Here is a 17,500-nt window from a genome sequence, read left to right as displayed (position 1 = left end):
TCTCTCTATCTCTCTTTCTCTATCTCTCTGTCTCTCGACAGATAGAAATTTGGCCGCAAAGCGAATAGTTCAGCTCTCGCAAACTGACTGTCGATTAATCGGGGGAAAACGAAGGGGAATATATATCGTGACGTTAATAAAACGAAGGGATGTCTCGGGTCGTCAGATTCTCACTCTTTTTTTTTTTCTATTTGGATTTTATATATATATATATATATATATATATATATATATATATATATATATGGTTTTTTTTCTTATCTTTTATATTTTTTTTATTTTTTCGAACGAGATAGAGACGGAACGAATGGATCAAAGAAACTAAGCGAGAGAGAAAGGGAAAAAAAAATATATACAGAAATATATATGTATACATAAATGTATGTATATATCAAGACGACGTCATAGTCGTGGATGGTGGTAGAGCCGTGTAAAAGGGATACATTGCTTTATGGCTTACCATCATCAGGGACGCGCTCGTCCCTCGAGCGTACTGGAATTCCGGGACACTCACCTGGAAACAAAAGGAGAAAAAACGTTATACTCTTTTTACTCGTCATCAAAAGTCCCTTGTCGTCGTTTTAAACTCTCTCTCTCTCTCTCTCTCTCTCTCTCTCTATATATATATATATATATATATATATATATATATATATATATATATCTTACTCTATTTTTCTCTTATACACACACTCTCATTCATCCCTTTCCTTCTTCTTAGTAAAAAAAAACTCGTATTATATCTTTCTTATTCTTCGTGAGAAAAGATCTAATCGGATGTCAAGTTTGAACGATTCTCACTAGACATATATATATATATATTATATATATATATATATTCAGATGGATAAATAGAGATGGAGATAGAATTCGAATTATACTATAGTCATTTAAAATACTCAAACGAATCACAATCGAAAATCGTAATAGTATTTATCTAGCTCTCCGCACGAACGATTACGCGTTTAACCGTGCGATTTCGATACCCAATGGGATATAAACGCCAAAGAATGTATTTGCACCGGTCAAGTGGACGCAGTAAAACGCGTTTCTCTCTCTCCCTCTCTCTCTCTCTCTCTCTTTCTCTCCCTATCTCTCTTTCTCTCTCTCTCTCACCTCGCTGTATTACCGGATGCTTTATTTCGTTCGGTACGTTTAATCGCTTCGAATAATGGCTTTTCCGAGTTTTCAAATTGAAATACAGGACTTTTAAGTTGATCAAACGAACGAATGATAAAAATATTTTTTAATTCATAACAGAAAAATTATTAAAGAAAAATTAAATGAAAAATATATATATGCTTCATAATTCTTTTCTTCTTTTTATTCCTTGTACTTATTCCACTTCTTTCGTTTACTTGATTTCACTGTAATATGTAATTCCTCGCATTTCGAGAATAAAGCACTATTATTACTTTGCCTACTCTTCTTCCTTCTCCTCTTCACTCCTCTTTCGTTCATTCCAAATATATACCCACGCGCATACATACACGTGTATATATACACTTATTAACGCAAACAATGTACTATCAACAGTTTATGACTTTACTACTACAATTTCATATCATAGTTTACTTTTTCCTTTATATATTTCCTATCCGCACGCGTATATTCACTCCTTTATGCAAGTTCCTTTGGGACTTTCTGTATCGAATAAGACAACAAGATAAAGAGAGAATGATAAAGAGAAAGAGAGAGTATAGTATAAACTCATCGATTTATTTTTACGCCTCGAGTATCAATTAAAAGGGAAAAAGAAAAAAAACATTCGATATATACGTTCAATATATAGAACCAAAAAAAAATATATATATACATATTTCGTGTAAAATAATGTTAGATTTTAATTACACATATATGAACGTTTTATCGAAAAAAAAAGAAATAGTAAAAATAAAAGTGATAAGAATATAAAGAAAAAAAAAAAACAAAAAGAAGAAACGAAAGTTGTCGAAAATTAATAAATGAAAAGGAAAAATAATAAACCTATGCGAACTTATCGATAATATATTTCAAATTCGAATAATTCACCGCCAGTGTCCTGTTCGTTGAAAGAGAGGGGGATGAGAATGGGAGACGATCCCTGAAACTACGGAAACCAAATCTCCACTATAGAATTTCCACGAAGGTTGGGTTGAAGGGAAAGAGGGTGGTACTATACTATAGCATTTCCCGTTTCTATATAGAGATACGTTATATACATATAGTATACATATTATAAACCATAGCTGGAAACACGCTTAAAATTTTATCCGTAATCTCGACCCGAGAATAACATATACATACATACATATATATATATATATATATATATATATATATATATATAGATAGATAGATAGATATATGTATATAGATACACACACGTAATAAATACATAAATACATATGTAGATCGTAGAGCAAAATCGAGAAGGTGGATAGATAGATAGGAGAATTGGCCGGAACGGAGCTCGTTTTCGCACTGTGTAAAACGATATCTAGCTGTACATTAATTATCCTGATAATCGATAGAAGGACGGATGTCGGTAGGGCGGAGTAAAAGAGAGAAATAGAGAGAGCCAGAGAGAGAGAGAGAAAGAGAGAGAGAGAAGTCACGAAACGAGGTAAAACGATGTATTTTCCAGAAAGCACACGCGCGAACACTGTCTCACACATACAACACGTATCCACGTGTTTATACCTACCTACCTCTACGTATATACGTACACACATACGTACATACATATATACATATATACATATATACGTATGTACAAGAATATATGAGGCATACGGTCGGTAACAACAGCGTTTTAATTCGTCGTCGTCGTCGTCGGTTCATACGAGCTAAAATACTTGAAGAAGAGAAAAAGAGAGAAAAAAAGAGAGAGAGAGAGAGAACGCGACAGAGAGAAGACAGAAAGAGAGAACTGTTGGAAATCAGGTCGGACTGGATTTGCGTTTATGAATAAAGACGCGTTTTCGCGTCGGCCTCGACGAAAGACTCGTGGTTTGTCCCGTAGTTTTCGTGCGACAGGAAAGAAGATAGAGAAAAGGAGAGTGAGTGAGTGAGTAAATGGAATAAATAAGAGAACAAAAAGTGGGAGAGAGAGAGAGAGGGAAACTTTGTTGTCGGTCATCGTCTCTCTCTCTCTCTCTCTCTCTCTCTGTCTGTCTTTCATGTGTACTCTCTCGTTGTGTTTACATAAATACTGAAACAGGATCGATAACGACATTTTATCGCCTTGGTCACGCAACTCCGACGATTGGCTACACGTTTTTCCTTCCAGTACCTCTCCCACCCCTCTTTTCTTCATCTACCATCTCTAACGTCCCTACCCCTACTCCCGTTTTCTCTACTTACTCCTAATCCTCACCCTTTTTCCTCTTCCTTCGCTTTTAACAGCCTCGAATCGATAAAGATCCGTTCGGTTTCCTCACGCTCGATGGATTCGCGATAAAAAAAAATAGGAGAAAAAAAATAGATTAAAATATAATAAATAAATAAATAAATAAATAAATAAATAAGGATCGAGATTCGAGATAGAATATTTATGAAATATATGTAATTTTTTTTTTTGTATACAGATATATAAAAAATAAAATAAGGCTGGCGCGAAGAAAAATGTTTCGATCGATTGAAAGTTCTCGTGCGTGCACGACGTAACAGCAACGTGTATGCATATTATTATGTACCCATATAGCTTTCAGAAAATAATGAAGCAAAAAGGAAAAAAGAAATAAAGAGGGATAAAAGAGGAAAAGAAAAAAGAGAAAGAAAGGAGAAGGGGTGAGAAGGAAGGAGAGGGGAAGAGAGAGAGAGAGAAAAGAAAGAAATTAGAGAAACCATCTCTCATAAAATACGCGTTTTTTTTTCTTTTTTTTTTTAATTTTCTCGATCTCACATTTAATCAAAAGTTTCGATAACTTCCAAGATAAGACAAAAGGTGTATGTAGATACAAGAGAGAAAAAAAAAACGAGATTATGTTAGTATTAAGAGAAACGATTGAAATTATGTATTTATATATATTATATATACATATATATAGAGATCTCTCTCTCTCTCTCTCTATATATATATATATATAGGAGAAAGAGAGAGAGAGAGAGAGAAATAGGAAAACGTTAGAATGAGAAAAGGGTGAGTTAAAGCGAGGAAAAGCAATTTATCTTGCTGTATTAGCAAATGGATGATAATGACGATGCCTTAAGAAGGAGTAAGTAGACAAAGATAGAAAATACGAGATGTGTGTGTACGAGAGAGAGAGAGAGAGAGAGAGAGAGAGAGAGAGAGAGAGAGGGAGAGACAAGCTTCATAAGCAGCTGCAATTTCGAGCGAAGGAAGAATACGTAGGATACTTGAGGTATCTTATATATCGTAGACAATACGTATGTATAGACAAATATTTCGAAACGTTCGCTTCGAGACAGAACGTCTACTGTCGAGAAAGGGAGAAAACAGAAAGAGAGAGAGAGAGAGAGAAGAAAAAGGAAGAAGGATAAGGAAGGAGGAGGAAAAGAGGGTCACGTCTTACGATACTAATTGATGTCGGTGAACGAACGGACAACGTATCAAGCATGGAACGCGAGAGTATTCGTCTTACGTAGGAGAAACTGAACGAACGAAGAGAGAGAGAGAGAGAGAGAGAGAAAGAGTATAGTACGAGTATAGCCTATACTACTTTATCCTCAGCTTTACAACCCTCCCAACGAAGCAACCAACGAAGCAACCAACCACCCACCCACCCCTTTTCTTCTCGCGTCTTTCACAGAAGTCTTCGACTTTCGTTCTCGCTTTACTTCGCCCACCGCTAACAATGGGCGGACTTTTCTGAAAAGAGAGAGAGAAAGAGAGAGAAAGTTGCTTGTTCTCCCTGACGTTCGGCTAACGAGAGCGAGAAAGAAAGAGAAAGAGAGAGAAGAGAGAGGACGTTGCGTAACGGACTACTTAAGCTTTAGCCAGCTGCAAATTAACGAGCTGGGGATACACGAGTGCTTTCTACAAGAATAAAGTTCGAGATACGGGATATACAGTCGACGATGAATAATAAGAAAAGAAAAGAATGAAAAAGGGAGGGAGAGAGAGAGAGAGAGAGAGAGAGTGTGCGACGTCTATTTCTATTTCTTTCTATTTTCGAACTACCGAACTACTCGAGAAAAATAGAGAGAAAGAGAGAGAAAGAGAGAGAGAGAGAAAGAAAAAAGAAAGAGAGAGAGAGAGAGAGAGGAGTCTTCTATTTCTATTTCTTTCTATCATCGTAGTCCTGAAACTCAAGTAGAGAATAAGTAAAATCGATATAGATACCACACGTTGTTACGTTCATATACATAAGTACATATGTAAGAGTATGTAGAGAGAGAAATGTACGATAAAGGTAGATATAATTTCAAGATGAAGACGACACGATCGAACGTGCGATATTCTACCTCTTTTATTACGAGACCTTTCAAGTGGGTATTGATATATTCTTGAAAAGAGTGCAAAGAAATGTGTACTATGGCAAGTGCAACGATACTATTAATAAATAGTGGGAATTTGACGAAGAACTTCGACAAATCTTATTCGTGACACCGTAAAAGAAGAGATTCCTTTTTTATTTCTTTTTTTTTCGACAGAGAGTAAAAGAACTATATTTAAGACTATTTTCAATAGTCGATATGAAAATCAATTATTTTTTTTTCCCGAATTGATAGATCTTCCTTTCTTATTACGGTGTTATATATATGTGTGTGTGTTTGTTATAAATAAAAGTTGATATTCTTTACTTCGTAATATTAATCTTAATTTAATACGTTCAGTACGCACACACACATACTAATCGTTGTAACGGAATTATAATGTTTTGTACTCTGAATAAAAATTGGTTAAATAGTAACAAGTGCTTTTTTCATTAACCTCGTTTAAAAAATCTGCGACTATCGAGAAAGTATTAATTTCATCCAGGTTTAATAATAATAATAATCATTATTATTATTATAAAAGTAATAATAATAATGCGAAAAAGCGTTTAGAAAGGCAGATTATTATTATTCGAGAACACGTAGAACCTATTAAAGGCAGATAATAAGGGTTGATCGTAGACTGTGATACGATGAGATTTAAAGTAACCCCATCCTCCTCCTCCTCCTCCTCCTACCCCTATGACCGAATATAAGCTCGTTTTCTGCATTTTCCTAAGTACACATACGCGTAATATTCTTGGGCTCAACGAATTATCGATAGGTCGAAATACGATTGAAAATATCAGTTCAATTCATTTCTTAAATTTACAGATTTACGAAAATTTACGATATAATAAGTGGTATAACAAATCTAAGATTTGAACGAAGAAACAAAATAAAAAGAAACATTCTTAAAAAATACGGTCTATTCAAATCCCTTTTTACTTCCACCGAGATAACAAAATTTTGCTAACGATCAATTTAACGTTCCTCATCTAAACGATTAATAATAGTTATTAAAAATTACGAGAAGAAGATAAAAAAAGAAAAGAAAAATACATATAAACATTTAAAAAAAGGAAAAGAATAACCTGGAATAATTCTGAACAATAATTTCGAAATGCTTGTTAAATAAAGTCAAACGAGAGGGTAAAAGAAAAAACAAGAAGAAAAGGGAAAAAAAATACAAAGAAAAAAGAAAAGAAATAAAAGAAAACGAATTATGAGTAAAGAACAATGTGCTTACTCTGTCGAAAAGAGTACATGTAAAAAAAAAAAGAAGAAAGAAAGAAAGAAAGAAAGAAAGACAGAAAGAAGGTAAAAGAAAGAGAGAAAGAGAAAAAGAATGAGAGAGAGAGAGAGAAAAGAACAGAAAGGGAGAGAGAGAGGAAGGAAGGAAGGGAGGGAGAAAGAGAGACAGACAGAGAGACAGAGAGAGAGAGAGAGAGAAGGAGAAAAAGGTGGACAGGAAACAAGCGGTAAAACGAAAACGTGTGTGCCGGCACGACACGAGGGACGTTAAAAGGAAGGGATGAGAAGGAGAAAGAGAGAGAGAGAGAGAGAGAGAGAGAAGGTAAAGGGTGAGTTTCGTTCAAAGAGAAAATAGAGAACGTAGGTATTAAACGGACGTGTATGTGGTATAGAAAAAGATAGATAGAGAGAGAGAGAGAGAGAAGAAAATAGAAGGGGGCTTGGAAAAATGCTGTCGAGGAAAACGCCACTACTATCTCTGTCTCTCTTTCTCTTTCTATCTCTCTCTCTCTCTCTCTCTCTTTTTCTTTCTCTCATACATACAAAAACATACGCTGTTTAAATCTTTCTCTCCATTTTTGTTATTCAAACGGTAGCGAGGGAAGACTTTCTAAAAACTGGGTACACACGTCGAAAAATTTCATTTCATTAAATCTTTGCAAAGAGAAAGATAGAGAGATAGATATGGAAAGAAAGAAAGAAAGAAAGAAACGGAAATTTGCGTGTCCATCTTCGAACAAGTTTGAAATAAAAAGTGCTTCTATCGTAAAACGAGTATGGAAAGAAAAAACTTCAAGAAGAGTGTAAGAAGAAGAAAAGAAAGAAACAACGCAATAGTAATAGTAGTAATACTAGTAGTAATCGTAGTAGAGTAGTAGTGTAGTTATAGTAATAGTAATAGTAATGTAGTAATGTAGTAGAAGTGAGTAGGAGAAGAAGGAAGATGAAGGAGGACGACAAAAAGGATGAGGTTTAATTAAAGGCAACCCTACCGAAAGAAGCTTTCGAAGCAAAGGAATTCTATCGTTTGAACGGATTAAAAGCGAACGCGATATCATTGGTTGGCAGACCTGGTTGGTTAGGGACCTACTTGTTTACTTGCTTGCTTGCTTGCTTGCTTGCTTGCTTGCTTGCTTGCTCGCTTTTCTAATATCGATAAATCCAATAAAAGGATTTTAGTTGGTTCTTTCGCAATTTGTTAATACGTTGCAAAGGAAAAGAGTTAAAAGAAAGAGAGAGAGAGAAGTCGTGGACTTTATAAATCAACGATTATATAAAATCGTATCGATGTTACATTTTTCTTTGATGTCTTCTTCATGATAACGATTGAGAGAGAGAGAGAGAGAAAAAGACTAGTAAAAGAATGATAACGAATAGTAACCACCATCTTGAATGTTTTTTTGCCTTGTGAAAAAGTTTATATATATTTTTCTCTCTGGTTTATACTAATTATAACGTCTTCCTTTACGTTCTGTGATTATTATTGGCAAACGGATGATGGAAAAAGAAAAAAAAAAAAAAGAAAAACGAAAAGAGAAAAAAGAAACTTCTATCTATCTCTTTCAGACCGATAAAAGGTGTGGAACGAAATATTCGTTCGCTAACTTCCTTGGCTCTTCTCTCCAGCTTCTCTCGCACCACCTCTTCTCTTCTTCCCGATCATCCACCTTCTCTCTTATTTTAAGCCCTTTACCCATCTCCCTCCCTCTCTCTATCTCTCTCTCTCTCCGACTCTCAAACTTTTCCCTTCTAGCGATCTCCGAAAGTCAAATAAACGCCGAATTAACACGACTAACGTTTGAATAAGATCAAATATATACACAAGCGGAGTTTCTATCTTCTCGGGAAACGAACTTTTCCCACGTCGTCGATATGTTTCAGTTTAACTGTCGATACCGTTTATTGAAAGTGAAGGAGAAAGAGAAAGAGAGAAAGTGTAAGAGTAAGAGAAAAAGAGAGAGAGAGAGAACAGGAGACAGATCGATTTTGCTTGACCCTAAATAAATTTTAGTATTCGAACGGTACTCTGCTTTTTGGTTGGATGTTTTTTCGACGCTTATTATAACACGCTTCCAATTTCGTTGCTGTTGCTTGATATGCTGATATTCTGATATTCTGATGCCAGATGCCGAAAGTTGAATTTTCATCGATATTTTACGATTAAACGGTGACAACGTGATATACTCCAATTTACTTCTCTCCCCAACGTTCAAAGCTTATTATTTATTATTTCTATACGTTGTCGAAGATTTTTCTAATATACTATATCGTTCTACGAGTTGTAATGTAAAAGAAACGTTCTATATGTTTACGTTAATACGTAAACAATAAATTCATACAAAACGTTGATAATTATTCTCTGTTATTTCACCTTCGTCGTTTCTACGAAATCATATAAAGCTGATAGTAAGAAATAAAAGAGAATGGAACGGAATAGAATAGAATAGATAACAAATGAAATGAGTCATAGGAAATACGAAGAAAAACAATGTTATTAAAGTGTTCCGCAAAATAATAAGTACGTACCTATGTAACTGAGAGAGATAGCGAGATGTTTCTAGTTCGGATGGTAAACACAGAATGAAGGCCTTCTCCTAACTACTACATTATTTATTACTTCCTCGATATCGTCTTAATATTTTCTTTTTTTTTTCTTTTTTTCCTTTTCCTTAATTTGCCTAACTTAACTACGATTTTAAATCTTTAGATAAAATATGATACCTTCGTATTCTTTCTCTTTACGATCATTAAATTTTTCATGAAAAATTTAACAATCTCTCTGTCTCTCTCTCTCTCTCTCTCTCTCTCTTTCTCTTTCTCTTTTTACGTATATTTTTACACCACTAGCATTATTCATTATCTGTTCCTTACCACGACATTACTTTTCTCTTCTAAACAAACATTTTTCTATTCTTAGAATTCTCCAAACCTTGATTTTATCAATTCATTAAATTATTTATTAATTCTATAATTAAAAAATTTAATTAATTTCATATATATATATATATATATATATATATATATATATAATTGTCTGCAAAAAGAAAAAAAGAACAAATAAAAACATTACTAAGATTATAGAACGACGATTGAAATAGACAATTTTATAGGACACACGTACGTATCATTCGTTTCTTAGATTAGACGCAGATATATACCATGAGATAAAGATTCGACGGAAAGATTCGTCGTAGAGTTTTCACAAAGTTAAAAGATCGATTTCTCTTACGAAGTAATCCCCAGTTGGAATCTTCCAAGACAATAAGGTTCGAATCGCATCGAGCATGCTATTCAACTTGTCTAATTCTAATCGAGTCTCTCTTTCACTTACTCCTAACACCTCCCACCACCCACTACCACCACCATCTCTCACTCTCGCTCTTTCTCACTCTCGTTTCCTTCTTATATTCGTTCTCTTTCGATAACTCCTTCGTAAGACGACGAAAACCGATCGGAATAACGTAATAGTTTCCGATAAATTTTCTTGATACCACGAACACGATCAATTACGTGGAACGAGATCAACGGGGCCGATTAATTCGACTCGTCGATTAAATCGGTTCGCCGAACCGTATGAAATCTCGTTCTGTCGTTCACAGTGCAGGTTGGGTTTACTTGGAAAATTGCAAGTCCATCTTTAATAAGACAGAATACATCAATCGGCGCGTCCTATACTTTCGTTCTATTTTATATATAGATTTATCTTAATAAAATAAATCAAGTAATAATAATGACGATAACAAAGATAATATTGTAATAATAAAATTATTATATGTGTAATAAAAAAAAATGTTCGATCGAATTCTCTTTCTCTTTCTCTCTTTCTCCTTCTTTCTTTTTCTCTCTGTCTTTATCTTTTTCTCATTCGATTTCCAATGAAAATAATCCACATTTAACTACGTTACTAACAAACGTCTAAAACGTACGTAAATATATAAATAAATATCCTTGTATCCTCGTATCAACGTCAAAAAAGATGTCGGGTTAGATCGATAATACGAGATTTCTATAGAACGACGCAACGTATTGCTTCGTCTGTGTATATTTTCTCAACGTTCGTTTACGTTAAACGGATTTATAAATGAAATTTATTTATTAAATCGAACAATCTCAAACGCACTCACTCGTATGAAACTCGCGTACACTTTGTTTGCTCTCCTTTCTTTTTTCTTTTTTTTTTATTTGTTCGTTCGCATTCATTCATTTATTCATTTATTCATTTATTCATTTATTTATTTATTTTTTATAGTAATGCTACGAACACGAATCTGTTAATCACGATCGTGAAAATCCTTCGATCACGAGGCACGTTCATCTTATGCATACATACATATATATATACATACACACAGATATATACATATATATATATATATATATATCCGTTCAAAATAGAAATACACGAATATATATGTGATATGTGTACGTAAGAGAGAAAGAGAAAGAGAAAAAGAGAGAAAGAATAACAAATGGCAAGGCTAACTGGGTACGAGCGTCATAATCCCGAGTTTCTCTCTCACCCCTCTTGAAAAATGATCGAGGGAGAGAAACGCACGTTGTACACCGTGATAGAAACAAAGAGAAACAGGGATACGAATCGTTACTACCTACTATTACTCTCTTTCTACCACTGATACCATGGTGTTACCCTCTTCTCTCTCTTTCTCTCTCATTTGGTGTATAGTACGAGATAGAAAAAGAAGGAAGGGTGGTTCTAACGCGATACGATTTGCGGCTAATCGTCTATTCTCGAATCAATCAGAATCATCTAAAGAGATATATATGTGAGACTTGTGTAAAAGAATGAAAGGGAGAGAAAGGTACAAAAAAAAAAAAAGAGATAAAAAAGAAGAAGACGAAATAAGGGAAAGCAAAAAAAAAAAAAAAGAATAAGAAATATCGATGGAAAAAGCTCGGAGGTCTGTAAAATAATTCTAGAAACGTTGGAGAAATGAACGTACGTGCTATATATTTACATTTATATATATATATATACACACGTACGTACGTACGTACGTATGTATGTATGTATGTATAAATAGAGAAAGAGACAAGAAACGTAGAGAACAATACGAACGTCGTATCGAAACTCATATCTCGAATACTAGGCGAATGGTATGACACGCGTGAAATCATAGCACGAGAAACATACTCTCCCTCTCTCTCCCACCCTCACCTCATCCTCTATCTCTATCTCTCTCTTTCTCTTTCTCTTTCTCTTTCTCTCTTTTCACTTTACGTTAACGTATGTAGGAGAGTACTTCCCCCAGGAGTAGGGAAACAAAGGGGAAGAAGAATGAACCAGCCAAGCTCTTCTTCCCTGCCCTCTCTACTGATGGCCTGCCATCATAGTATGTAGTAGTATAGAGTAGTGATAGTAGTAATAGTAGTAATAGGAATACTAGTAGTAGTAGTAGTAGCCGCGTTGCTTGCCAGGAAATCGACTTCTCCGGCTTTGCAAGAGCGATACACGATCGCCAATTGTCTCTCTCTCTCTCTCTCTCTCTCTCTCTCTCTCTCTTTCTCTTTCTCTCTCTATCTCTATCTCTCTCTCTCTCTCCGTATGTTTAATACAATAGCTACGTATCACAAATGTAGGTAACGGAGAGAAGAACGACGAAGCCTACATAGAGGCTCGGTACTTCGCGTCGCTTTTGAGTTTAATTAAACTCGAGAATGTTGATGATGACGATGATTATGACAATGACAATGACAATGACAATGACAATGACAATGACAATGATAATGACAATGATAATGATAAAGACGACGATGATACTGCAAGAAAAAAAAAAGTAGAGAAATGAAAGGGGTAACGCGATATTTTTTTCTTTCTACGATTTTGTTAAAAGATTTTTCCTTTCCCTCCCCACTTTCTCACTCTCTCTCTCTCTCTCTTTCCTTCTCCATCTTTCTTTTTGTACTTTCGTTTTCAACTACTCATGATGACGACGACGACGACGACGACGACGACGACGACGACGACTACTCGAGACGACTCGATTCCACTCGAGATACACAAGTCGTACCTCTACCTTCTCCCACCCCTCATCATCTCCTTTAACCCTCTCTTTCCTACTACTATAACCTCCCTCTCTCTAATTCCCCACTACCACTATTACCATGTGCTTAACAAGGACGAGCGTGGTGGATTCGAACTGTACTCTTAATTCCCGCGAATGTCTCGATGAGGTTTCCTGTCGGTTTTCTCTTTCTAGAAGAGAGAAGATGACGATGCGACGTTACGGAGGGACCGAAAAGTACGTGTACTCCCTTCTCTACTTCCTCTACTCTCTCCCTATTCCCTCTCTCCTACCCTCTCTCCTTTCCTCTCCTCTCATAATCAAAACCACGTCGCAATCGTTCTCGTCGACATCGTCGTCTACCTCGTATTCACGGTATTTTCATTAATTCGTGTCGCTTGAAGTTAAAAAAAAAAAGAAAGAAAGAAAGAAAGAAAAGGAATAAATAAATAAATAAATAAATAAAAAGGATACGTAAATAAAGTGTGGTAGAATAAAATAAAGAGTAAAGAGCAAAAGGAGAATATGTTTATATATGCATATATAGAAAAATGAAATAAAAGAAAAGTAGAAATAAAAATAAAAATAAAAATAAACAACCAAAAAAAAAAAAAGAAAGAAATAGTTCACCGTCGAATTGTCGCAAAACTTTTCGCGTTGTTCTTTATCATTTTTATTTTTATTTTTATTTCTATTATTATTATTTCTTTTTTTTTTTTTTTAACAGAAATTTGAAATAAAAAATCGAACAGAAAAACAAGTGTTAACGTTACCAGATTGAGAATATTTAACGATGAATTTTGTCCATTGATTGCAGAAGGAGAGAGAGAGAGAGAGAGAGAGAGAGAAAGAGAGAGAAAGAGACGAATACATTTTTTATCTCTTTCTCCCTCTCTCTCACATTTACTCACTCATTCACTCTCTCACTCATTTATTCACTCACTAACTCATTCGTGTACGTGAGAGTCAAACTTGCAGATCAAAATCAATTTTTATCTAACAATGTCGAGGTAGACAACGACGTTGATGTAAACCAGGCACACAAAGAAGTCCGTAGGTTCTTACCTGAAACAGAAAGAGAAGAGGATAATGGTTAAAAATAATGATACAATGATGGAAATAATTATTATTGCTATTGTTATATCGCAAACAGAGTCGGCCATTAACGAAAGGTCCATGTTTTTCAATACGAATGAGAAGAAAAACTACGACAACTATAATAAAAAAAAAAAAGAAAAAGAAAAAATGAACGATGGATAATAAATAGAAAATACGTTTCGCCTAATTTATTTCCCCTATCATATTTTTCCATATCTTTATAAATGAGCACAATTGTTAGTATTTTACATTTTTTGCAGAAAAAAAATTATACATATACGTATCGTTTCTTTCTCTCTCTCTCTCTCTCTCTCTCTCTCTCTTTCTCTGTTTCTAAACGTAAACGTAGAGATACACATAAAAAGAAATAACATTATCCTACTTTACGTCACGTTATTTTTATTAATTAATACGAAAAGTTTCAAAAGGATAAGGAACGAACGACGAAATGCGATTAAATCGTATCGCTAATAAAAAAAGCACATCTCGGCTCAGTTTCTGAATTCGAGCGGTCTCTTTTATTTATTTTCTTTTTTTTGGAACAACAACAAAAGTTTTCATTCTCCTTTTGAGTTTCTCTATCTATTTGTCTGTCTCTTTCTCTCTTACTCTTTTACTCTCTCCCTCTCTCTCTCTCTCTCTCTCTCTTTCGGTCTCCCTTGGGAGTCGGCGCGAGTTTGAATTTTTTTCGCCGCGAGGAAGAAAGTAATTCGGTAATAAACGTTTTTACAGCGAAGTACCCAAGCCCTTCAAAGTTAAATTATGCACGTTTGACTCGTGCCCACTTGGAACTTTGTTAACCACGATGGCCCACCCCCCTCGACGCCCACTACCCTCTCTTCTCTCTTCTCACTCACTTTCTAGTCTTCTATGATGAGACAGCAGGTGTATGTATGTCGTATTTACGAGAGAAAAAAAATTTTTCCCCGAGAGTTGCAACACACGCTGATAATCTCTCTCTCTCTCTCTCTCTCTCTCTCTCCCTCTTTCTGTAACCTCTCTATGGACGATACACATATTTTTTAAATTTAATTTAACTGCATTACGAGGGCACGTCGTTTAGCCAAAAAAAAAAAAGATAGAAAAAAAGAAAAAATAGTCTCGAAAAATGTGACATTAAAACTCTCATTGATAAAAAGAAAAAGAAAAAAAAAACAGAAAGAGAGAAAGAAGATACATGGTCACTGTGATGTCATTCATTCGTTTTGCCACGTACTTACAATCCTTTAAGCTCGTTTCGAAGAACTACTTTGTTGCAACACAAAAAGGAGCATAAAATAAAATAATTAAAATAAAATAATTAAAACGAAATAAAAAGAAACGAAAATGAGAAAAAACGAGAAAACAAGAACGAAAAAGAGAGAGAGAGAGAGAGAGAGAGAAAAGATAAACGAGTTACCGGGAACGTTACCGATACATCTCTCCACATTTTCTTCACTGACGTTTGACGGCCCTTTGAAATCTTCCTACGGGAAATCATCCCCGTGGAAAATCGAGCACAGTGGGATTTAAGCGATTCTATGTACTCGTAGTTGCGTCACACGCAGATACTACACACGCGTACGTAGAAACACGTACGAACACAAAACACACACAAAACACACGAAAACATACACGTATATATATACACACACACACACATAAGGACATGTATTCGAGCGCTTCAAATGCATCGTTTGTCTGCGTGCTTTACTTTGTTACACCATGACGCCGGATTTACGTATAGCATATCTCCTAACGGTTTACGTCGCTTTGATCATCCTTTCTCGAAATCCTTCCACGAACGCGTTTTCCTTTCCAGGACAATTCTCGTCTATCCTTACTACTATATTCATCCAACGTATATAGACATACGTACACACATACGCGTAGATACGTACGCGTAGATAGATAGATATATAGAGAGAGGCAGATAAACGATATCACCTCCGTGAAAATTCACTCCTTTACCCTTCTCCTTTCTTCTCGTATTACCTTTCAACCCTTTTATATCGTTCGTCTATTTATTTATACCATATCTCCTTATTTATATACCACACGCATATACTATACTACCATATCTTTATATCTGTATCTCACTTTTTCTTTCTTTCTTTCTTTCTTTTTTTATTTATCTCCTATTTCAAACGTTTCTTTCTTTCTTTTTTTTCTAGCTTCTTCGCCTTCTCTTTCCTTTTCTGCTTTATTACATCGAAACACGTTACAACAGCGAAGCCAAGTCCAATTACATTTGGGCTACCGAGTACGATTGGTCGAACAATTGAAAAATAATAGAACTTGTATCCTCCCCCTGTTATACTCTTTCCTCCTTCACCCTTTCATCCCTTTTTCTTTTTCTCCTTCTCCTTCTTCTTCTTATTCTTCTTCTTGTTTCTCGTCTTTCTACTCCGATAGTACGCGAATGCGAAAACGTATTCTTTTCTATCTATCTCTTTCTTTCTATTTATCTATCTATTTATCTATCTATCTATCTATTTCTTTCGTCCTATATTTCTCGTGGGAATGTCAGAGATACATAAGAACGATATATACCATCGTCTGATCTCGCGAACATTCTTCTTCTATTTATTTATTTATTTATTTATTTATTTATTTATTTATTTACTCATTTATTTATCGTCTTTAAGAAGAAACTTACTTTTAATACGAGTTGCAATGTGTTCTTTAGTCTCGAACGTCAAACGAACGATACCTTAACGTGTATTCTACCCTTAACGTGACGATCGAGAAAAAAAAGAAAAATAAAATAAAATAAAATAAAAAATAGATCATGTTACTTTCATCGTAGACGTTACTCACCCCTGTATTAATTTACAAACGCGTGCTCGTCGATATCCCCGTTTTGATTGGGTGGGGGTAAGGTAGGGATAAGGGTGAGGGTGAGGGTGGGAGTTAGATATGAAGGTTAGTAGACAGGGGATGGAGAGGACAACTTCAGAGAGTAATAGGATATATACGTACGTACGTACGTACGTACATATGGTGGAAGGAAGCCGCACTTATGTTAGTTAAACGAGTTAATAGAAACTTCAGAGTATGCTCGCGTACGGAAACGTGAAATTCGTTATAGACACGCTCCTCTCTCGGAAACTCGATAGCACGTTACACGATGAGAGAGAGAGAGAGAGAGAAAGAGATAAAACGTTAACGAGAGTTAAAAGAAAAAAGATGTTCTTGTTACAACAAATAGTAACTCGTTACAATACGAAAACGTCTCGACTTTTATTTATTATTCGAGTCCTTTGTAAAGAAAATCAAAGATTAACGAGCATAATAATCTCAGCTAACAATTCGACGAAAATTTTCCCCATAAGTTTTCGTAAGATCGTCGGAAAGGGGTTGTTTTCGTTCTTCGTTCCGTAAACGGTTAATCCGTGAATGATAAAAGGAAACGCAAGAGAAAGAGAGAGATATAGAGATAGAGATAGAAATATAGAAAGAGAGAGAGAGAGAGAGAGAGATGGTAATAGAGAAGGTAGAAAGCAAAGAGGAAACCTTAACAGTCTCCCTCTGACAAGCCTCAGGGTTGGAAAGCACGAGGAAAAGGCCATGGACGGAGGGTGACTATTAAACGTTAATTATACAACGAAATTTACTTAGAAATATGACGGCAGTGTGAGAGCGAAAGAGAAAGAGAGACAGATAGGAATTCGTGCTGACAGAGACGAGAGCAGATACAAGAAGAGAAGCCTCGGGGATGAAAG

The 17,500-nt window shown here is 35.1% G+C and overlaps 1 protein-coding gene across 21 annotated transcripts in view; it reads right to left on the bottom strand.

Annotated features, from left to right (window-relative positions):
- LOC127068236 (polypyrimidine tract-binding protein 1) overlaps window positions 1-17,500 on the bottom strand; it is a 390,025-nt gene that overhangs the window by 151,244 nt on the left and 221,281 nt on the right. For 15 of the 21 annotated variants that reach the window (XR_007782879.1, XM_051004116.1, XM_051004120.1 and 12 more), the window contains one exon: window positions 461-514. The exons of 5 other annotated variants lie outside the window; for them this stretch is intronic. Coding sequence is in view for 15 of the 16 variants with exons in the window: in XM_051004116.1 (XP_050860073.1) it covers window positions 461-514 (54 nt within the window). In the remaining variant the exon portion in view is untranslated. Of the gene's footprint in view, window positions 1-460; window positions 515-13,699; window positions 13,760-17,500 lie in introns of those variants that run through there. One more of the 21 variants, XM_051004130.1, reaches the window with a different exon arrangement.

The sequence above is a fragment of the Vespula vulgaris genome, chromosome 12 (assembly GCF_905475345.1).
Source record: "Vespula vulgaris chromosome 12, iyVesVulg1.1, whole genome shotgun sequence".
Classification (NCBI taxonomy): domain Eukaryota; kingdom Metazoa; phylum Arthropoda; class Insecta; order Hymenoptera; family Vespidae; genus Vespula; species Vespula vulgaris.
Note: the sequence above shows the minus strand (reverse complement) of the source record. Positions and strands in the feature narration are given on the sequence as shown.